This window comes from Acomys russatus, chromosome 13, assembly GCF_903995435.1.
Source record: "Acomys russatus chromosome 13, mAcoRus1.1, whole genome shotgun sequence".
In the NCBI taxonomy this organism is placed as follows: Eukaryota; Metazoa; Chordata; class Mammalia; order Rodentia; family Muridae; genus Acomys; species Acomys russatus.
The window spans coordinates 54511133-54529936 of record NC_067149.1 but is presented as its reverse complement, the minus strand read 5'-3'; the positions used below and the strand labels follow the sequence as shown (position 1 = coordinate 54529936).

Here is an 18804-nt window from a genome sequence, read left to right as displayed (position 1 = left end):
TAACCTGATTTTAATGTTTATACAATCTTTGAGCATTCCTTCTATGAGCTATGGGTCTCATATCTTCCATTCTTTCCATTCACAGTTTAAGTACCGAACTGGTAGAAAATGGAAACCACTGTCTAAGTGTACATCAGTTTCTGAATGTATTGATATTCCTTTGTTTGTTTATTTTGTTTTTCGAGACAGAGTTTCTCTGTGTAACCTTGCCTGTCCTGGACTCACTTTGTAGACCAGGCTGATCTCAAACTCACAGAAGCCCCTCTGCCTCTGCCTCCCAGAGGCTGTGATTACAGGCATGTATCGCGCCCGGCTTGTATTGATATTCTAAGCTAGCTCAAGTTCTCAACTTATTATTTAAATTTTTATTACATTTATTTATGTGTGTGCATGCCTGTATGTCTGCATGAGTGTACATATACCGCTGGGGGAATGGAAGTCAGAAACAACTTGGCGGAGTTGCTTCTTTCCTTCTGCCACTGGGTCCCAGGGATCGAACTCGGATCATCAGGCTTGCTGACACATACCGTTGTCCTCTGATCCATCTCACTGGCCCAAATTTTCAATTTCACTTCCTCTAATAAGCAGAACTAACTAAAGGCCTAGTCTTCCTAATACAGTTGTTCCAAGATAATCTGCTGCTGTGACTTATAGAAGGAAGTTGTTTTGTTTTGTTTTGTTTTTTCCAGTGTTTGTACGGGTATTTTCTTTCAGGTGCCAAAGCCTCAAAGCAAATACTCCTGGAACTGCCAAGCACTGTAGTGGAAGGGTCAGCCAGATCCTTTGTCACCGTTGTGGGTGAGTTTACTAAATTCTGTGTCATGGTGACTTGAAAATCTTGTTTGAGGTGGACTGTGAAAAGTCCTAAAATAACAGAATGGAGATTTTTTTAATAAGCTGTCAGGGGAGGATCGTGTTCAGACCACCCTTTCTGCCTGTTTCCATGTGGGATCCGAAGCATGGGGTTTCCAGACCTGCATCCTATGCTGGCGGGTAATCGCATTTGCCCAGGAAACAGGAGACCCTGCTCTAACCTGTAAATATGAATGTAATTACATTGGCCTCTTGTAGATTATGATATGTTGTGATCCTGGGAATTTCTCAGTAAAAAGATCTATGTTTCCTAAAAGTAGTTGTTTGTCTAGAATCAACATTCAAGTCCCAAGAGGATGGAGGGGTTATAGTTTGTATCTCAACAGGTCAGGATTTCAAAACACAAATTAGAAGCGAGTCAGCTAAGGAACATGCTTCCTAAGCTTCCTCTTTGCTCTGGGAATGAGATTCTCAGAAATGTTTTCACACCCAGAACTCCTCTAAATCCATACTCCAGAAACCCTCTAAGAAATTGGGTTTGCTTATGTGTTTTGTTTATTTTTATTTTTATTTTTTTTAAAGATTTATTTGTTTATTACATATACAGTGTTCAGCCTGCATGTACACCTGCACTCCAGAAGAGGATATCAGATCCCATTGTAGATGGTTGTGAGCTACCATGTGGTTGCTGGGAATTGAACTCAGGACCTCTGGAAGAGCAGCCAGTGCTCTTAACCTCTGAGCCATCTCTCCAGCCCCTTATTTTTAAATTATATACGTGTATATATAAATATGGCAGTATATGCGCATAAGTGCAGTGCCCAAAGAGGTCAGAGGCATTGATTGCCCCCAAAAGTGGAGTTACAGGCAGTTGTGAGCCACCCACTATGGGTGCTGGCAACTGAATTCAGGTCTGCCTCAAGAGCAGCAAGGACTCTTAACCACTGAGCCACCTCCCCAGCCTCCTGTTTACACCTTTTAGAGTGAACTTTAAATAATCTCCTGTTCCCACCACGCTCTTATACCCGTGGTTATTAGCGCTGCGGCAGCGGCTCAGCGTTGGTGTGAGTGCATGACTCTCCTTCTCTGTCTTCAGGAGACATTCTCGGGGTCGCAATGCAAAATCTGGACAGCCTTCTCCAGACGCCCTATGGGTGTGCCGAGCAAAACATTGCCCAGCTAGCGTCTGACATTTACATACTGGACTACCTGAGAGCTACGGAGCAGCTGACAGAAGAGGCCAAATCCAAGGCTCTGCTTCTCTTGTCTAATGGTGAGAGGTTAAGTAGTTTCTGCCCTCAAAGATGAAATCAATTATAACCAATATCAAAACATGCTCAGTCTTACTCTGTTGTCTCCTGGTGAGACAAAAGTGGACCTAAAAAGTACTTGTGCGTTCTTTTTTACTCTAAAATCTGTTTGCCACTTAGCCTCCTGACATAGAACCATTTCAATTGGTAAACTCACCTTTATTTTAAAATTTTCTCTATTCACACACGTATACAACAAAGTGTGGTCATACCCACCCCTATGTCTCACCTTCAACTCCCACCTCACCTTCCCCAGCATGCCTGCCCCCAACTTTGTGTCTTTTCTTTCTTTTCTTTTTTTTTTTTTTTGATAACTCACCAAGTCCAACTAGCACATCCATTTGTGCATGGGTATCTGGCCCTCTCCTGGAAGAGGGGAGACCTAGAAGTGGCCACGCCCTAAATAAAGAATGAGTCTCCCACTTGTTGTAAATCCTCATGGTCAATAGCTCCTTAGTCTAGACCTGAGCTGGAAGATCACCTACCCCATCCATGCCAGGGTTGTGACTGGCTTCATCTTATGGAGGTCTTGTCCAGGTAATCACAGCTGGTGTGAGCTCACAGTTGTGACAGCCATGCTATGCTCTGAAGACAGCATTTGCAACACTTCTCCCCATTATCCAGCCCCTGCATGCTTTCTGTCTCCTCCTCTGAGATGTTCCCTGGTCATGGAGTTAACACCAATGAACTCGTTTGTAAATGTGAAAAAGTTACCATAATATCTTGTTTGTTGTTGCTCTGAATAGTGGCTAAAAAAACGATGCGTTTGTGAGCTCCTGGACCTGCTTGCTTAGCTGTGTTCCAGTGCAGCCAAGTGATTGGCTCTGACTGCTGCTAAGGTGCACACCAGTCATGTGAAACTGGGACATGGAGCACATGTCCCTGAAGTAACCTCAGGGAAGGTACTGGTTGCTAAGTGTAGTACTGAGCCAGCTTCTAAATAAGGCCTCCTCTCTCGACACAGAGGTAGACAAAGTTGAAGTGACCACACTAGCTCATCCCAGGGCTTGCATTCACGCAGTCTATGACAGTCTTTTCCTCCTCTCCCAGGCTGAAAAAGCAGCTTCCTACTGTGTTGTATTTTAGGTTACCAGAAGCACTTGTCTTTCAAAAACTATGATGGGTCATATGACGTGTTCTGCCAGAACAACCAGAAAGGAAGCATATGGTAAGAGATTTTAAAAACAAACAAACAAACAAACAAAACATTGTTTTCAATAATATGGGTTTTTTTTTTTTCCCTAAGGAGGACATGCAAGAAGGTGTGATCAGCTAGTTCACACTGTGGGGGGCGCTTTCCAGCCAAGTGGGTGTCAAAGCGCTTTTAGAGAGAATAAAACAAAACCCAGAAATGCCTTATTTCATTGTGGTGCAACAAGATCCCCCGTAGTCTCATGAAACTTCCTTAGCTGTGTGATCACTTAATGACGGCTTTCAGTGATGACGCAGCTCATCAGGTCCATGGCAAGTGTCACATCTTACTCCGTACCTCCCAGTCTTATGTAGCTACCAGGAAAGGAAACTAGAAAGCCCCCTATCGTCTAGTTATAGGTCCTACCAGTCCTGTTTCTAGGTATGTGGAATCAAATGGACTATGCAGCCAGACCTTTGAGTGGCTAAAATCCACCTGCTCCAATATCTACAGATTCGCTGCTCATCATATTTTAACCAACCCCAACAAAAGAGCCCCTGTCAATCAAGACTAATAACTGTCAACAGTAGACAACTTGTATGAATGCATCACCCAAAGGGACGAACACTGATGAGCCTGTTGGGTGGCTGACATCACCCTTCCCCTAACTTTTGCTTTGGTGATTCCCCCACTATAGGCTCAGTGCCCTCACTTTCAAGACACTTGAGAAGATGAAGGAATATATTTTCATTGAGGAAACAGTTCTCAAACAGACCTTAATCTGGCTCTCAAGCAAACAGAGAACGAATGGGTGCTTTGGAAGAGACGACAAGCTTGGCGACAGTGATTGGGAGGTGAGGCTTTCTTCCCCAGATTCTCTTTGTAATCTGCCCTCCAGCACCCGGGATGCTATGCCTTTCCAGTCTGCTGTAGCCACGGGTCTCCTGCACTCTCTCCGTGAGCATCAGCCGGCTTCGTGAATGTTTAGCCAGAGCCTAGACTGCCCTACATGAGTCTGTTGTTTGCCTTCAGCCTTTAGTCTTTATAGAGCGTCAGGCTTCTGCAATCATTGAACTGGGAAGAGGAGGAGAGAAGGGACTCAGCAGGGAAGACATCTAGGAATTTGGAATCAGACACTACACTGAAGGAGGGGGCGGTGGTGAGTGTGTGAGGACTTCCTGTCCATCCGTGCCTCAGTCCTGAGGTGTAAATCATGGTCTCAGGTAGAAACGCAGCTCAGTTGGTAGAGTGTGTTACACAAAAACACAGCTCTCGCCTCAAAGAGAATAAGACGATTTATTTTGAAGCTAGCCACGAATGACCATGATCCAGGAACACAGATTTAGGTCACTCCACCTGCATTCAATGCTCCAACTTTGTAACAATTTGATTAAGTTTTTAAGTAACACAATAAAGAAAGCCAGAACTCGGAGAACTTTTCAAATAAACCCACGGTGACACTAAGTAGGTAGCCACAGCAAAGCAGAGGAAACTCAGCTCCAGGACTCAGACGATATCTGATGAGATACTCTTAGCCTTTTGTTGGTGGAAGCTGGGAATTTGTTAAGTTAAAACATTTCAAAAGGTTCTATCTGTTAGTCACAGGGTGTTGGGTCAGACCCAGAGGTGGGCAAGGAACGGATGCTTAGGAGGTGAAAGATAGTTGAACGAGCTATAGACCTGCAACATTCTCTACAACCTCTGAGATCTTTTATCTCCTTTCCTCAAATTAATACCAAAACAGCCACATGAACTGCTTAGAATTCAGGCCAAACACTAGGCACACAATACTGTACACAGCATACGTATGTTTTAAATTGTTGTTTTATTTAATTATTGTATTGAGTGTTAATAAATCCCACCCAGGTAACATGACTACTATTTACTTAACTTAAACACTGTATGTTAAAGTGTTTTTGCGCATAGGGATGTTTGCTCAAGCACTGTTTTCCCAGTTAGTCTCAGTTCAGAGGTACAATTGACCTTTCATGTTCTGCTAACCTGTGTGGCTCACTGTCCCTTTGTTTCCAGGGCAGCGATGAGGAGGCGGAGGTTGTGCTTACTGCTTACGTTGTTGGGACGTTCCTTGAAGTCGGACTCAATTCCAGTGTACGGATTCTCATCATCTCTGGCTTTACTCTGCCGCATGCACCTTAGACAGATCCTAGGTTCTGAACGAAACTCAGATAGAATAAGATACCAGGACAACATTTAATCCATTACCATCCTTGAAAGAGATGAAGCTCAAAATTCTTTTGATTCACTGATACTTTTGATGGATAGGATTGAGGTTTCCCCCAGGGAAACTCATTTAAAAAAAAAAAAAAACTCAGCTTTTCCTACAATCTCTGGTATTTATATGTTTTCTGAAGTGCAGCTGTGGACTTCATATTATGAACCTCTGCTCTGCTGGGCATAATGGCACACACCAGTATCCAGTGGTAATCCCAGAATTCAGGAAGTCATGGCAACGGACCATGGCATTTGAGGCTGGTCTTGCCTATATAGCAAGACCCAGACTCAAAAACCAAAAGCAACGGTCAGTGACACAGAATTCCTACATTCAGTAAAGCCATAGTATAAAAAATTTGTTTCCAACCCTCTGATGCATTTTCACTATGGTTTCAATCCACGGACTATCCATTTACTGTGTGTTTTGGGGCTCATCAGCGTATCATGAAATGCAAACCTCTATTTAAAAACGAAAGGAAAGCATTTTTGGTCTAATGAAACTATATGCTATCTGAGGAATTAGCTCAGTGAGTAAAGTACTTGCCTCACATGCGTGAGGGCCTGAGTTCGATTCCTAGCACCCATGTACAAATGCAGGGTGACATAGTGACGCCTGCCTATAATTCTACTGCTGAGGAGACAAAAAAGACAGATCCTTGGGCTTTGCTGACCAGCAAGGCTAACAAAATTGGTTAGCCCCAGGCAAAGACAGACATCTCAAATCATGTAATTAGTGGTCATTACTATCCTCTGGCCACCATGATTCATGCACACACATCCACACACACATATATGTTTTGTGACATGGAAGAAGTTTATATTATAGCTAGAATACTGCTGATCTGATATTTAAAATTTACTTTACTCCTTAAATTTTGTTTCCCCGCCCCATACGAATAGTAATCCAAATTTATTACAATGTTGTTTTAAAAATAAGGCATGTCAATGTAAATGATAGGCTTATATGTAAAAATAGAACATGTGACTGCATATGATAGGCTTTATATAAAATGTGCTTCGGCGATATACTATTTACATTGTGAACTTCACGATAAGCAATGATTAGCGTAAGTATTCAGCAAAACCATGAGCTGCTGAGGCGTCACTTACAAGCGTGTCTTCTTCCACTAGTTTCCTCCCCTCCGCAACGGTCTCTATTGCCTGGAGGAGGCATTTTCAAATGGTGTCACCAAGGGCTACACTCATGCTATTCTGGCTTACTCGTTGGCCTTAGCTGGAAAAGAGGAGCAAGTGAAATCCTTACTCCTAACCCTGGATCAAGCTGCTACCAAAAAAAGTAAGTCGTATTACCCTTCCTGGTGGGGAAACTCCTGAAAACAAGTGAGGAACTTAGTGAGGACTCAGATCAGGGCCCTCCCTCCACCAAGGCACCTCTGCGGACCGTGTCGGTGTCCATGCCTTCAAAAATTATCAGATATTTAATTTCCCTCTTTCCCTTTTCACTGATTTTTCTCACACGAGCGAAGCAAAGGAAGGGCCAGCATGTCTCAGGCAGTAATAATTACTTTGTAAATCGCTTATGGTTCTGTGGAGATGCCGTATTTACTTCCCAGGATCTGTCATGATACCACAGACAGGGCAACTTAACCCTCAGAATGCTTCTCCCTCAAGTGACAAGTGGAAGACCCTGAGAGCAGGAAGTGAGGGGGCTTTGCCTGGGGTAGACAGCCATGTTCTCTACCTGCATGCAGTGTTTCCTCTGTGCATGTAGTGTTTCCTCTGTGCGTGCAGTGTTTCCTCTGTGCGTGTAGTGTTTCCTCTGGGCATGTAGTGTTTCCTCTGGGCATGTAGTGTTTCCTTGTGCATGTAGTGTTTCCTCTGGGCATGCAGTGTTTCCTCTGGGCATGTAGTGTTTCCTCCTTAGCTCTCCATTTTGTGTGTCCACATTTCCTCTTTTCATATTGGCCATCAAATCGGATCGTGTACCACCTTAGAAAGCTCATTTTTAACTTTACCATCTCTTTAAAGATCCTATCTGGGAAGTCAAGTCACATTCTGAAATCAAGGCTTCAGTATATGAGTTTAAAGTTCAGGCCACAACAAGAATCCAAAGGATAAAACCTCTTTCCTACCCCCTCCTACCTCCCCTTAGAGAAACTTGTTTTAAGGACTGTGGGATTTTTTTTTATAGAGACTGATTTTTCTCCATTTTCTCAGATAATATGATATATTGGGAGAAAGACGAGAAACCCCAAACAGAAAACTCTCCGCCCTTCATTCCTTCGGCACTCTCTGGGGAAGCGGAGAAGACATGCTATGTGCTGCTGGCTGTCATTTCCCAGGCCACCCAGGACCTCGATTATGCCAGCAAGATTGTGCAGTGGCTTGCCCAGCAGATGAACTCCCACGGAGGCTTCTCTACCACGCAGGTGATTACCCTGACAGGAGGTGACTGTGTTTAACACCAAAAATGACACTCAAAATGACAATAGTAGTCACGAAAAGATAGCTTCTGAGATGAAGAGCATTTGATATTCTTTTTAAAGATTTATTTATTTTGCTTTATTGTATGGATGTTTTGCATGCGTGTGTGTGCGCTACATACACGCCTGTTGGAGCGCCTCAATCTGGAGTTAGAGATGCTTGCCAGCCACCGTGTGGGGGCTGGGGATTGAACCTAGGTCCTCGGCAAGAGCAACAGTGCTCCTAACCACTGAGCCATGCCTCCAGCCCCCACACTTGATATTCTGGATCCTGTTTTATTTAGTGAGTCATTATTCATGGGTTCGACACTGTGTTTCAGACACTCTTGCAAGGAGACTGTATTTTAGATGACAAATGAGACCTTCCCTTTAAGGAATTCAGGCTGGCTACGTCTCTCTCTCTCTCCATTGCACACCGAACAGCAGACTGAAAACCTGGAAGAGAGTGTCTTCATAAGGGCAGAGTCTTGGTACAGTAGCTATCTGATGGTACAGTGGTCGAGGCACACGCCAACTAAGAAGAACGACTCCTCTGTGCTTCCATGGTCTCCACATCAGAAAAAGTAAACGGAGGGGACAGAAAACAAGAAAATGAATGATCAGGAGGCAGAGGACAATTCCTTCCCTAACACACACACACACACACAAACACACACGAACAAAAAAGCAAAACAAAAACAAAAAACAAAAAAAACCCCACCAAAGACCAAGAGTCAAGAGAAATGCAGTGCCACTTGATAAGGACAAGGTCCCTTTCTAGTCCTCCTTTAAGGGTGAGTCCCTTGAAATGGCAGGCTGATGAATTTCCAAAGACCCTTTTGTGACCTTTGTCCCTCTTTGAAGATGAGGGGACAGAAAAGTGAAGTTGTCACATTGTACGCCACCTTCACTTTCTGACTAGATTTGACATGATTTTAGGAGTGGAGACAGTTATTTATATATTTTAAAAAATGTTTTAGGGGCCTGGAGAGATGGCTCAAAAGTTAAGAGCACTGACTGCTCTTCCAGAGGTCCTGAGTTCAATTCCCAGCAACCATATGGTGGCTCACAACCATCTATAATGTAATCTGGTGTTTTCCTCTGGCCTGAGGATGTACATGCAGGGAGAACACTGTATACATAATAGTAAATAATTAAGTCTTTTAAAAATATGTAGGAAAATGAAAATCTAATTAATTTGCCAAAGAAAATGAACTATCAGGAACTTGCACAACTAAGCATCCTCTCTTGTTTGAGGCATCCTTTCTTGTCCTCTCTCCAGCTTCACGAACGTGTGTAGGGACTGACTGAAAGTTCATGGCCAACAATGACTGGCTTTGCACTACTGTTCTGTGCAGGACACCACAGTGTGCCTTCTCGCCCTAACCCGATACATGAAGTTAACCGGATATAACCCTCAAAACACCGTCACCGTGAGCACTGAAGAATCTGAGGATGTTTTCCATGTTGACAATGATAACCGCCTTCTGGTGCAGCATTCAAAGTTATCCAAAGGGCACGGACAATATACAGTAGACGTTGAAGGAGAAGGCTGCACGTTTATCCAGGTAATGAAAGCCCTTCTCAGAGGGAGAACTGAACTAGCCTATAAGAATGCTCCCAACAGCTAAACTAAACAATGATTTAGTATTACACACTCTCTCGCACTGTCTCTTTCTACACACACACACACACACACACACACACACACACACACACACACACAAATTAAACATTTTTTATTTAATTAAAGTTGTTCTTAGGCAGTTTTGCAAAGCACAGCAGGCTAACAAACGTTTCTTGATGGACACTGCTGGTAGAAAGTATTTTGTCCTCACCAAATCATATCATTGTGCTGCGTCTCACAAAAACTACCTTCGGTTGATCCTGGCTCCCCGACACTAACGACGTAAAGCACTTTGATAATGGAGTTAAAGGGTTAAAAGGTTCTTCAGTTCTCACTACAGGATGACTTTCAACCCTCCATCCTTCCCAGGCAACCCTCAGGTACAATGTGCCGCTTCCTAAGAAGGCATCGGGATTTTCCCTTTCCCTGAAGATGGGAAAGAGCAACTCTTCAGATGGATTCCAGACTAAGTTTGACCTCACTGTGACCCTCGCGTAAGTGTGACTTGTCCATAACCACTCCCAGCTTAGAGAACTACATCAAAGACTTATTCCAAAAAGGACTGAAGAAAAACACATTTGAGTGACAAGGACGATGGTGGGTCACTTGTTGACAGGTGGTATTCTATGCCACAGTCACTTCACTGCTCTTCTAGATGCTGGCTTGTTAGACAGACCGTCAGCAAGGTCTACACAGGTATGCCTCCCATTCCCTGACTACAGCCTGCCAGCTGCGGAAGCTCTCCTCAGGTGTCCGGCAGTCGAAAGCCAACAGGAGCCTACATGGCATCAACAAGGAAGAATTGTTTATAGGTTCTGATTTTGGGAGATTTGATGAAGTTTTGCATTCATGATCAGAGCCAGCTAATGTCACACCACACACTAGTCACCTCTCGGCTGTCACTCAGTTGTAACTGTTCTCAGGTGCTTGAGGATGAAGTCTTCCAGCTTCTGCCAGCTCTCCAGGCTTCAGGCTTATTAATGCATCTGTCGCCCCGCCCACTATCACTGAGAGAGCTCCCATGTCTAAGCCCATGTAGGAATGTCTTTGATTTTTTCATCTCAGGTACACTGGAGCTCACGAAAGCTCGGATATGGTCCTTGTGGATGTAAAGATGCTCTCTGGGTTCACGCCTGTGCCCTCATCGATCGAGGAGGTAAATAAGAGTAGCCCTGTTCCCCTGGCACAAAGAAAAGGAGAGTGCTTAAAAAGTAAAGTCAATAACAGAGCTCTTCACCTAAGCATGCTTCTGCAGATCTCACATTTGTATTTTGTCTGTATTGGGACAGGAGGAATGATATTTTTATTCTGCAGCAATGCAGAGTCAGTATGCCCACTGTTCATCGTGTGTCTCTTTACCCACTTCCCTGTATACTCACAGAAACACTGAGGTACAAAGGGACATTCCCTAATGCAGAAGGCATAGCGCTCATTCTTAGAGGGGGCCTCGCAGGTGTTGAAATGTGTGATCCTCAACACTTCTTGTCAATCCCTTCAAAGCTTAAACGCACTGGCCAAGTGATGAAGACAGACATAAAGAATGGCCATGCTCTTTTCTACTTGAAAAATGTAAGTTCAGCAACAATTGTTGTTGTTGTTGTTGTTGTTGTTGTTGTTGTTGTTGTTGTTGTTTTCTTTCACGGCTTTGTTTCTGAGTTTGTTTCATGGCTTTGTCTTCTGAAGGGTGTTTGAAAGCTTCTATTTGTTATGGACATGTGTGAAAGAGCTTATTGTTTCAAAGAGATGTTGAATGTAGTCTGTGTTCTGTCTCACTAATCATATCCTTTGTATTAACAAGTTATATTGTGTAAGCCATAGTTACATGACTAGATAGTCCTCGTGTTTAAAAACATTTTCATTCCTTACAGAATGTAATGTGGTCAGTTACCGAGATGAATGGCTCTTCTTAAAGATTCATTTATTTATTATTTATACTGTATTCTGCCTGTATGTACCCCTGCAGGCCAGAAGAGGGCACCAGATCTCATTATAGATGGCTATGAGCCACCATGCGGTTGCTGGGAATTGAACTCAGGACCTTTGGAAGAGCAGGTGGCACTCTTAACCACTGAGCCATCTCTCCAGCTCCCATGAATGGCTCTTCTACAGCTTGAACTCCAATGAAGAATGACATAGTTTTTTTTTATTGCTTAAACTGTATATAATTAAAGTATATACTCTGACATTCTGATATACATAAACTTTGTGAGTTGATTCTTATAAACAAGTTAACAACCCTCTCTTCATACAATTACCTTTTTAGTATAATAGTTTTAAATATTATTAAATATTAAATATTTACTCAGTTTCATATACGTATACAGCATATTTTGCTCATATTCACTCTTCATTCCCCACACCTCCTCTGAGGACACACACACACACACACACTCCCAACCTCACATCCTCTTTTTAGTAACCCACTGAGTCTAATTAGTGCTGTCCATATCTACATGGCTTCCCCTGTCCAGCAGACACCCATTGCCAATTTTCCTAAAATGCCAAGTAATTTCCTATTGTGGAAACACCACAGCTTCTATATCCATCGATCTGTTGACAAGCAGACACAGATTATTTCTGTCCTTGGCAGTTGTGACCAATGTTGAAGTGAGCATGGCCATGCCTTTTCAAGATAATGATCTAATTTCTCTAGAATGCATCCGCACAAGTAGGCTTTCTGAATAATATAGAAGTTCTGTTTTTACTTTGGGCATGATAAACACTAAGCTGTCATGTGAATGTCAAATTCATCTTTTCTATGAATATATATCTTTCACACATACCAATCTTCAAGGACATTTCTTAACAACATGACCGTCTATGCACCTTAACATAAGCACTATGGCTTAAATGTTCGCCTGATTTAATGTCAGCTAACTAATTACTTTACTATTATATGAAATAGTGATGGACTAGGTATTTTAGTTAGGCCGGTCATGTGCTTGCAGAGTAAGTTACTCAATGAGTTTCTTTTTTTTTTTTTTTTTTTTCTGACCTACTAGGACTTGCTAATCACTCATATCTTTATAGGTTTCCCGGACAGAAACCAGCTTCACCTTCTTCGTTGAACAAACCAACCTTGTGTCCAACAGCCAGCCAGCCCCCGTCATGGTCTATAGTTATGAAAGAGGTAAGCGACCATATCTCAGCCGCTGAACATGTCCATAGCTCACACTCTCTGAGCCACTGCATTCCCCCAAATTATCACCATCCATCTTCAAAAAGTGAACAAGTGATGGTTTCGTGTTATGTGATAATTTTTTAAAATTCCATGATGTGGATTCTGACTGTGCCAGTTCCCACTGTATCCTAACACTTAGAATCTCATGGGTGTATTGTTAAAAACAAACAAACAAACAAACAAACTCTCTTTTAACTTGAAATATAAACAATGCTAACCTTCCAAGACTTTTCATTGTTGTCGTTATTACCAAGTCAAATCCTTACTATTACATGATGCTTCTGTGGTTTTGACTTACAAATGGAAGAGAAAACACTATAGGAAAAATGTAATAGATTATGCTTCAAAACAATGACACACCCCCTGGGAGGTCAGTTTGCTTACTTTCTTGTCTGTCAAGGAGTAGATGAATACAGTCTGTTCTCTACATTCCATCACAGGACTTCAACTAGTAGAATAGTTAAGAATTGATAAAATGGATGGATGATGACTTCTCTTCAAAAAATTTTTGGAAAGATTAGATTCAATGTCTTCGCATGGCCTGACACAGTCGAGTTACACAGAGCTGGAGAGGTAGTAAAGACAAACACTCTTTTTATTTTCCAGATGAATATGCCCTTGATTCGTACAACATCAATAACACTTCAGATTCCCAATAGCACAAAGAAGAGCACGGAGAGAAGTAAGGACTTTGTAATGGAGCCTTCATAGCCATGCATATTCTTCTTAAAGTCTCTCATCTTTTATTAATATGTTGACATGTCAGAAATATATATGTACTTATACGTCAGCATGCATGTCATATTTACAGATTTGTGTGTATATATACATATATAAAGACGTATACATGTGTACTTATTGTTTAAACTTTACTTTAAATCCCAAGTAGGAGACTATTTCTTTGAATAAACTGTTCTTCTGGTCACTATCCTAATGGAGAGCCATGACCAACCACCTCGCATCCTGAAGAGTCTTCAATCACAATGACTTCTTGTCCGTTTCACTTCCCTTCTTCCCATTAAATCGCATAATTTCAAGTGTGAGGCCACTGTTTTCTCTTCTGTGTAGCTTTCACGTTAGGAGTCTCAGGGCTTTGAATGCAACTGAATAGTTTGCTTCATTTTTTTGTCAAGCTTAAACTCAAGTTTGGACATTTCAGCTCCTCCAGTACCCAAAGAGGGAGAAGAGTAGGTCAAAGGAGTGGACGTGGAGGAGATTAGATTAAAGTTGCAAAGTACTCTGTGTTGGCTCAACATGGAAATATGCACAATAAAAGACAGACTCCTCTCAGGGAGCCATCAAAACCATGGCAGGAGGGAAGCAGAAGAGCCCTGAGTTAAGTGGTAGATGGACTGATGGTAAGACTGAGAGGCTAACTGAAGGGCATTTTGCCATCTTAAAACCTGTTGTACTGCTTCAAGCTTCCCACTTGTACCTGGAAAGCAACACTGTGCATCTACTCTGTCTGACCAAGCACTCCTACTGTGGAAATGAGTTTATACTGAGGACAGAAAAGTAAAAAGAAGCTGTAGAAAATGATAGAAATGAAAAGGTTCTATATCGGTTTTAACATGGGCTTCTGGATTCACCAAGGTTCTTTACATACATGAAAAAGTAGCCAACAAATTCTCAAGCTGTGCAGTTAAAGAATTTGGAACCAATGTCTCCTAGACCAGTGGTTCTCAACCTTCCTAAGGCTGCCACCCTTTAATACAGTTCCTTGTGCTACAGTGACCATCCCAACCATAAAATTATTTTGTCACCACTTTATAACTGTAATTGTGCTACTAGTATGACTTGTAATAAAATATCTGTATTTTCCAATGGGCTTAGGTAACCCTTGTGAAAGGGTCATTCAATTCCATCCCTCCCCCAGGACTAGTGACCTACAGGTTGAGAATCACTGTCCCATACTATCAGGATACAACAAAATTTGAGAATATAAAGCACTCAGGTAGTTATATGTGTTCCTGTGTGTAGTTCCTCTGCTCAGGATAGCATGCTCAGAGCACCTAAGCACATTTAACCAATATGCCCTTTGATTGACATCGCTCTGAGCACTTGCCTCCATCTGTGTAGGTGACTCGGCTTATTCTACTAAGTTAAGATTTGGCTCTTCTATTTTATCAAACACAGCAATTAAAACATGTAAGCAGTCCATCGGCACTCATAAAGATATTAAAATTTGTGGGAAGGAGTAAGCTTTGTCACAGGTGGGAGCAATCTTGGCGGGCTTTACCCTTGGGGCACCCCATGAATACCTTGTGACAGACTGAGTGGAGTCATCCTGGGTCTGGAATTCAGGAAGCAGACCTGGGAACCCCACCTGGACTATTGTTTTTCTAATGGACTCTCACCGGGAGAAGGAGCCGGTCCTTCCCACGTGACTGAAGGAGTTGGGGAAGAGAAAATAACAAAGTCGGGTGGAGAGAGCGTGCAGGAGCAGCAGACAAGCTGGATCAGCACGCCGGCTAGAGAGACACCTAAGGATCCGTCCCATGGAACGGCTACCGGAAGGTTCACTCTTTTGTCCCTTTAACCTTTTTCCTTCTTATATAAGCTAGTTGGGTTGTATAATAAAGTTTAATTGCTAAGAAACAGAGTCAACAAAAATTTAAAAAAACCCAGTCTGCCTGAATACTCAAATATTCCACTCAAGGAAAAATGCCCCTTATAACGTAACATTGAAGCATTTTGCTTTTCTGTTGTTTTGATATGTTTGTAGGAAACTTTTTTTTCCTAAACAGATGATCAATTCTCACTTCATTTGTGTATTCATCAATGACACTGAATATATATTAAGATGGTTTCTTAAATTAAAAACAAGGAAGAAGGGACCGATGATGACAATTGACAACTGGCCAATTGTTGACCTGCCTTCTGATAGACCGATGGACGGCCCCAGCTTTTGTCCACTCTGTCATGCTGACCTAGTTCACAGTCCTAGTCTTGAGTGTTGATAGTTGCTTAACACACTCTTGGTGCTTAAGGTATAGCAGCGAATGAAAGCACAGAAACAGCCACCCTCGTGATCTAACCTTCTGATGGGAAAGATAAATGATATATTTATAATGTAATCAATGTAAGCAGACACAGTAGACAAACATAATATGAGAAAGGAGGAGGTGATGCGTGTTGTGGGAGCTGTAAAGTGTAGTGAAGGCTGAGAGGGCTCAGGGTACCCTGAGAGCAGGGAACAGGACAGACTGAAAGATGAGACACAGCTTTAGGGATAAGCTCATGGAGCAATGATATTTAAGCAAAGGCCTGAGGTAGGAAAGGGAGTTCATGACATAGATATCTCAGGAAAGATTATTCCTGACTGTGAGATCAGCAAGGAAAAGGCATCAGTGTGCTTTATGAGCATAGACAAGCAGCTAAGTGTGAACAGAAGAAATCAACAGAAGAGATCAAGGTTGGGCACCAGACACCAGACCAGGTAGGGGACTGAGGGTCATCTCTAGGACTTAGCTTTCTCTCTGTAACTCATTGCAGGGTTTTAGGTAGGTAGGTAGGTATCTGACTGGTTGTTCTAACATGATCACCTGACTACAGTCATTGAGGAGAATCTGTAAGATCACAATGATTTGGAGGGAATGTTACCTACACAGTAGAGTATGTATGCATATTCAACATATACATTATACATACATACACACACATACACACATACACACACACATATATGTGAACAAATCTAACCAAGACAGTGAAAGACATGTACTATGACAGCTTTAAGACAGAGTGTTACACGGCATTTTCCTCCTTCAAACCAGCCCATTCCCTCCATGATAGAACAGAAGGCTCCTGACCCACAGGAGGGAAACAAATTCACATACCCTACACAATATACAAATCTAAAATACAAAAAGGAATAAACTATCTCGGGAGAGGGGGGACTCAAGCAGCTGTGGAAAGAAAAGATATCAAAACAGTGGATCTGCCTGCAGGTGGTATAGAGAGCTCCAAGAATGTATTTTCAGAAATCGTTACCCATGGGAGTGGCCTTTCTGGAAATATAGCTACTTTGAGCTATTCCTATGTCCTGTAAGTAACCCCTCCCATATATTCCATTAGTAGCCCCAATAAAAATTCATTTGAATAAAAATGGCCTCCACAGTCTCATATATTTGAATGCTTAGTCACTAGGGAGTGGAACTCTTTGATAGAATTAAAAGGATTAGGAGATGTGGCCCTGTTGGAGGAAATGTGTCATTGAGAGTGGCCTTTGAGGTTTTCGGAAGCCCATACCCGACCCAGCACCCCCATCTCTCCCTCTGCCTGGGGATCAGGATGTAGCTCTCGGCTACTTGTCCAGTGGGATATATGTGCTGACATGCTCCCTGCCATAATGATAATGGACTATATATCTGAAATTGTAAGCAAGCCCCCAGTTACAAACTTTCTTTTAAGCCACATACAGGTGGTGCACACCTGTAACGCCAGCACTCAGGCAAGCAGAGGCAGGTCTAGAGCTCTGTGAGTTTGAGGCCAGCCTGGTCTACAAAGTGAGGCCAGGACAGCCAAGGCTACACAGAGAAACCCTGTCTCAAAAGAAAGGAAAGAAGGAAGGAAAGGAAGGAAGGAAAGGTAAAGAAAAGAAACTTTAGTTTATAAAAGTTGTCTTGGTCCTGGTGTCTCGTCACAGCAATAAAACTGACTAAGGCAAAATTTGGTACGAGGGAGTAGGATACTGCTGTGAGAGGTGTGACCCTGCTGTTTGATGGAGAAATATGGAAGACTGTGGGACTGTTGGACTAGAAAAGTGTTGGAAGCTTTAAGTGGGGCTTAATGGGCCATCCTTGTGGGAACATGGAAGGCATGCTCTTCCATGATGGTCATTTGAACTGTTCGGACCCAGCTTAAGAGGATTCAGAGGAGAAGTATATTGGTAAGTGACCTAGAGACTGCTCATATGATATTTTGGCAAAGAACATGGCTGTTTTCTACCCCATGCCAAAAAAAAAAAAAAAAAAAAAAAAAAAAAAAAAAATCTGCCTGAGGCTAAATTACAAAGTTTTAGATTAATGGTGTGGCAGAGGAGATTTCAAGACAGCCTAATATTGACTGTGTCATGTGTTTATTAGTGATCATCCTTACGCAGATCTATACGGAAAGGAGCAAGCTGGACCAAGAGCGTCTCAGTCAGAGTTTCTATTACTGCCACGACCAAAAAAGCAAGTAGGGGAGGAAAGGTTTAAACTTTTGATTTACACTTCCAGGTCATAGTCCATCATTGGAGGAAGTTAGGACAGGAACTCAAGCAGGGATGGAACCTGGAGGCAGAAGCATCTGATGCAGAGGCCATGGAGGGTGCTGCTTACTGCCTGCTTTCTTATAGAACCCAGGACCACCAGCCCAGGGATGGCACCACCCACAATGGGCTGGACCCTCCCCCATTGATCACTAATTGAGAAAGTGCCCTACAGCTGGATCTCAGGGAGGCATTTCCTCAACTGAGGATCCTTTCTTTGTGATGACTCTAGCTTGTGTCAAGTCGACACACAAGACACACAAAGAGAAGTGCAAACTGTACAATCTGAGGAGAAAAGGAGCACCAGGAAATGGAATGGTGCTAAGTCCAGTGCTCAAGGAGATAAAAATTTCAAGAAAAGCCTGACACTACATGGAATAAAGAAAGTGGTGAACTAAGGCAAGAACCCACTCAGCTAAGTTTCCAACTTGTAAAAACAAATCAAAGAAAAGCTTAAGACATGAAGCTAACCATTGTCTTAGTTAGGGTTACTATTCCTGAGATGAAACACCATGCCTAAAATAAGTTGAGGAGAAAGGAGTTTATTTGGCTTGCACCACTTCTTCTTCTTCTTCTTCTTCTTCTTCTTCTTCTTCTTCTTCTTCTTCTTCTTCTTCTTCTTCTTCTTCTTCTTCTTCTTCTCCTCCTTTTAGGTTTTCAAGACATGGTTTCTCTGTGTAGCCTTGACTGTCCTGGACTCGCTTTGTAGATCAGGCTGGCCTCGAACTTATAGAGATCCACCTGCCTCTGCCTCCCAAGTGCTGGGATTAAAGGCGTGTGACACTACTGCCCACCAGGCTTGGCTTACACTTCTATATCACTGAAGGACAGG

General features: G+C 42.6%; 1 protein-coding gene across 1 annotated transcript in view; it reads left to right on the top strand.

Moving 5' to 3' along the window:
• Window positions 1-17903, top strand: part of LOC127197694 (ovostatin homolog) — a 45190-nt gene extending 27287 nt beyond the window's left edge. Inside the window, exons 23-35 of the mRNA XM_051155663.1 lie at window positions 715-798; window positions 1910-2086; window positions 3210-3291; window positions 3953-4109; window positions 5287-5364; window positions 6619-6784; window positions 7666-7877; window positions 9269-9478; window positions 9907-10031; window positions 10603-10748; window positions 10919-11106; window positions 12568-12667; window positions 17806-17903. Coding sequence (XP_051011620.1) covers window positions 715-798; window positions 1910-2086; window positions 3210-3291; window positions 3953-4109; window positions 5287-5364; window positions 6619-6784; window positions 7666-7877; window positions 9269-9478; window positions 9907-10031; window positions 10603-10748; window positions 10919-11106; window positions 12568-12667; window positions 17806-17903 — 1823 coding nt within the window. The remainder of the gene's footprint in view (window positions 1-714; window positions 799-1909; window positions 2087-3209; window positions 3292-3952; window positions 4110-5286; window positions 5365-6618; window positions 6785-7665; window positions 7878-9268; window positions 9479-9906; window positions 10032-10602; window positions 10749-10918; window positions 11107-12567; window positions 12668-17805) is intronic.
• Window positions 17904-18804: the final 901 nt, after the last annotated feature.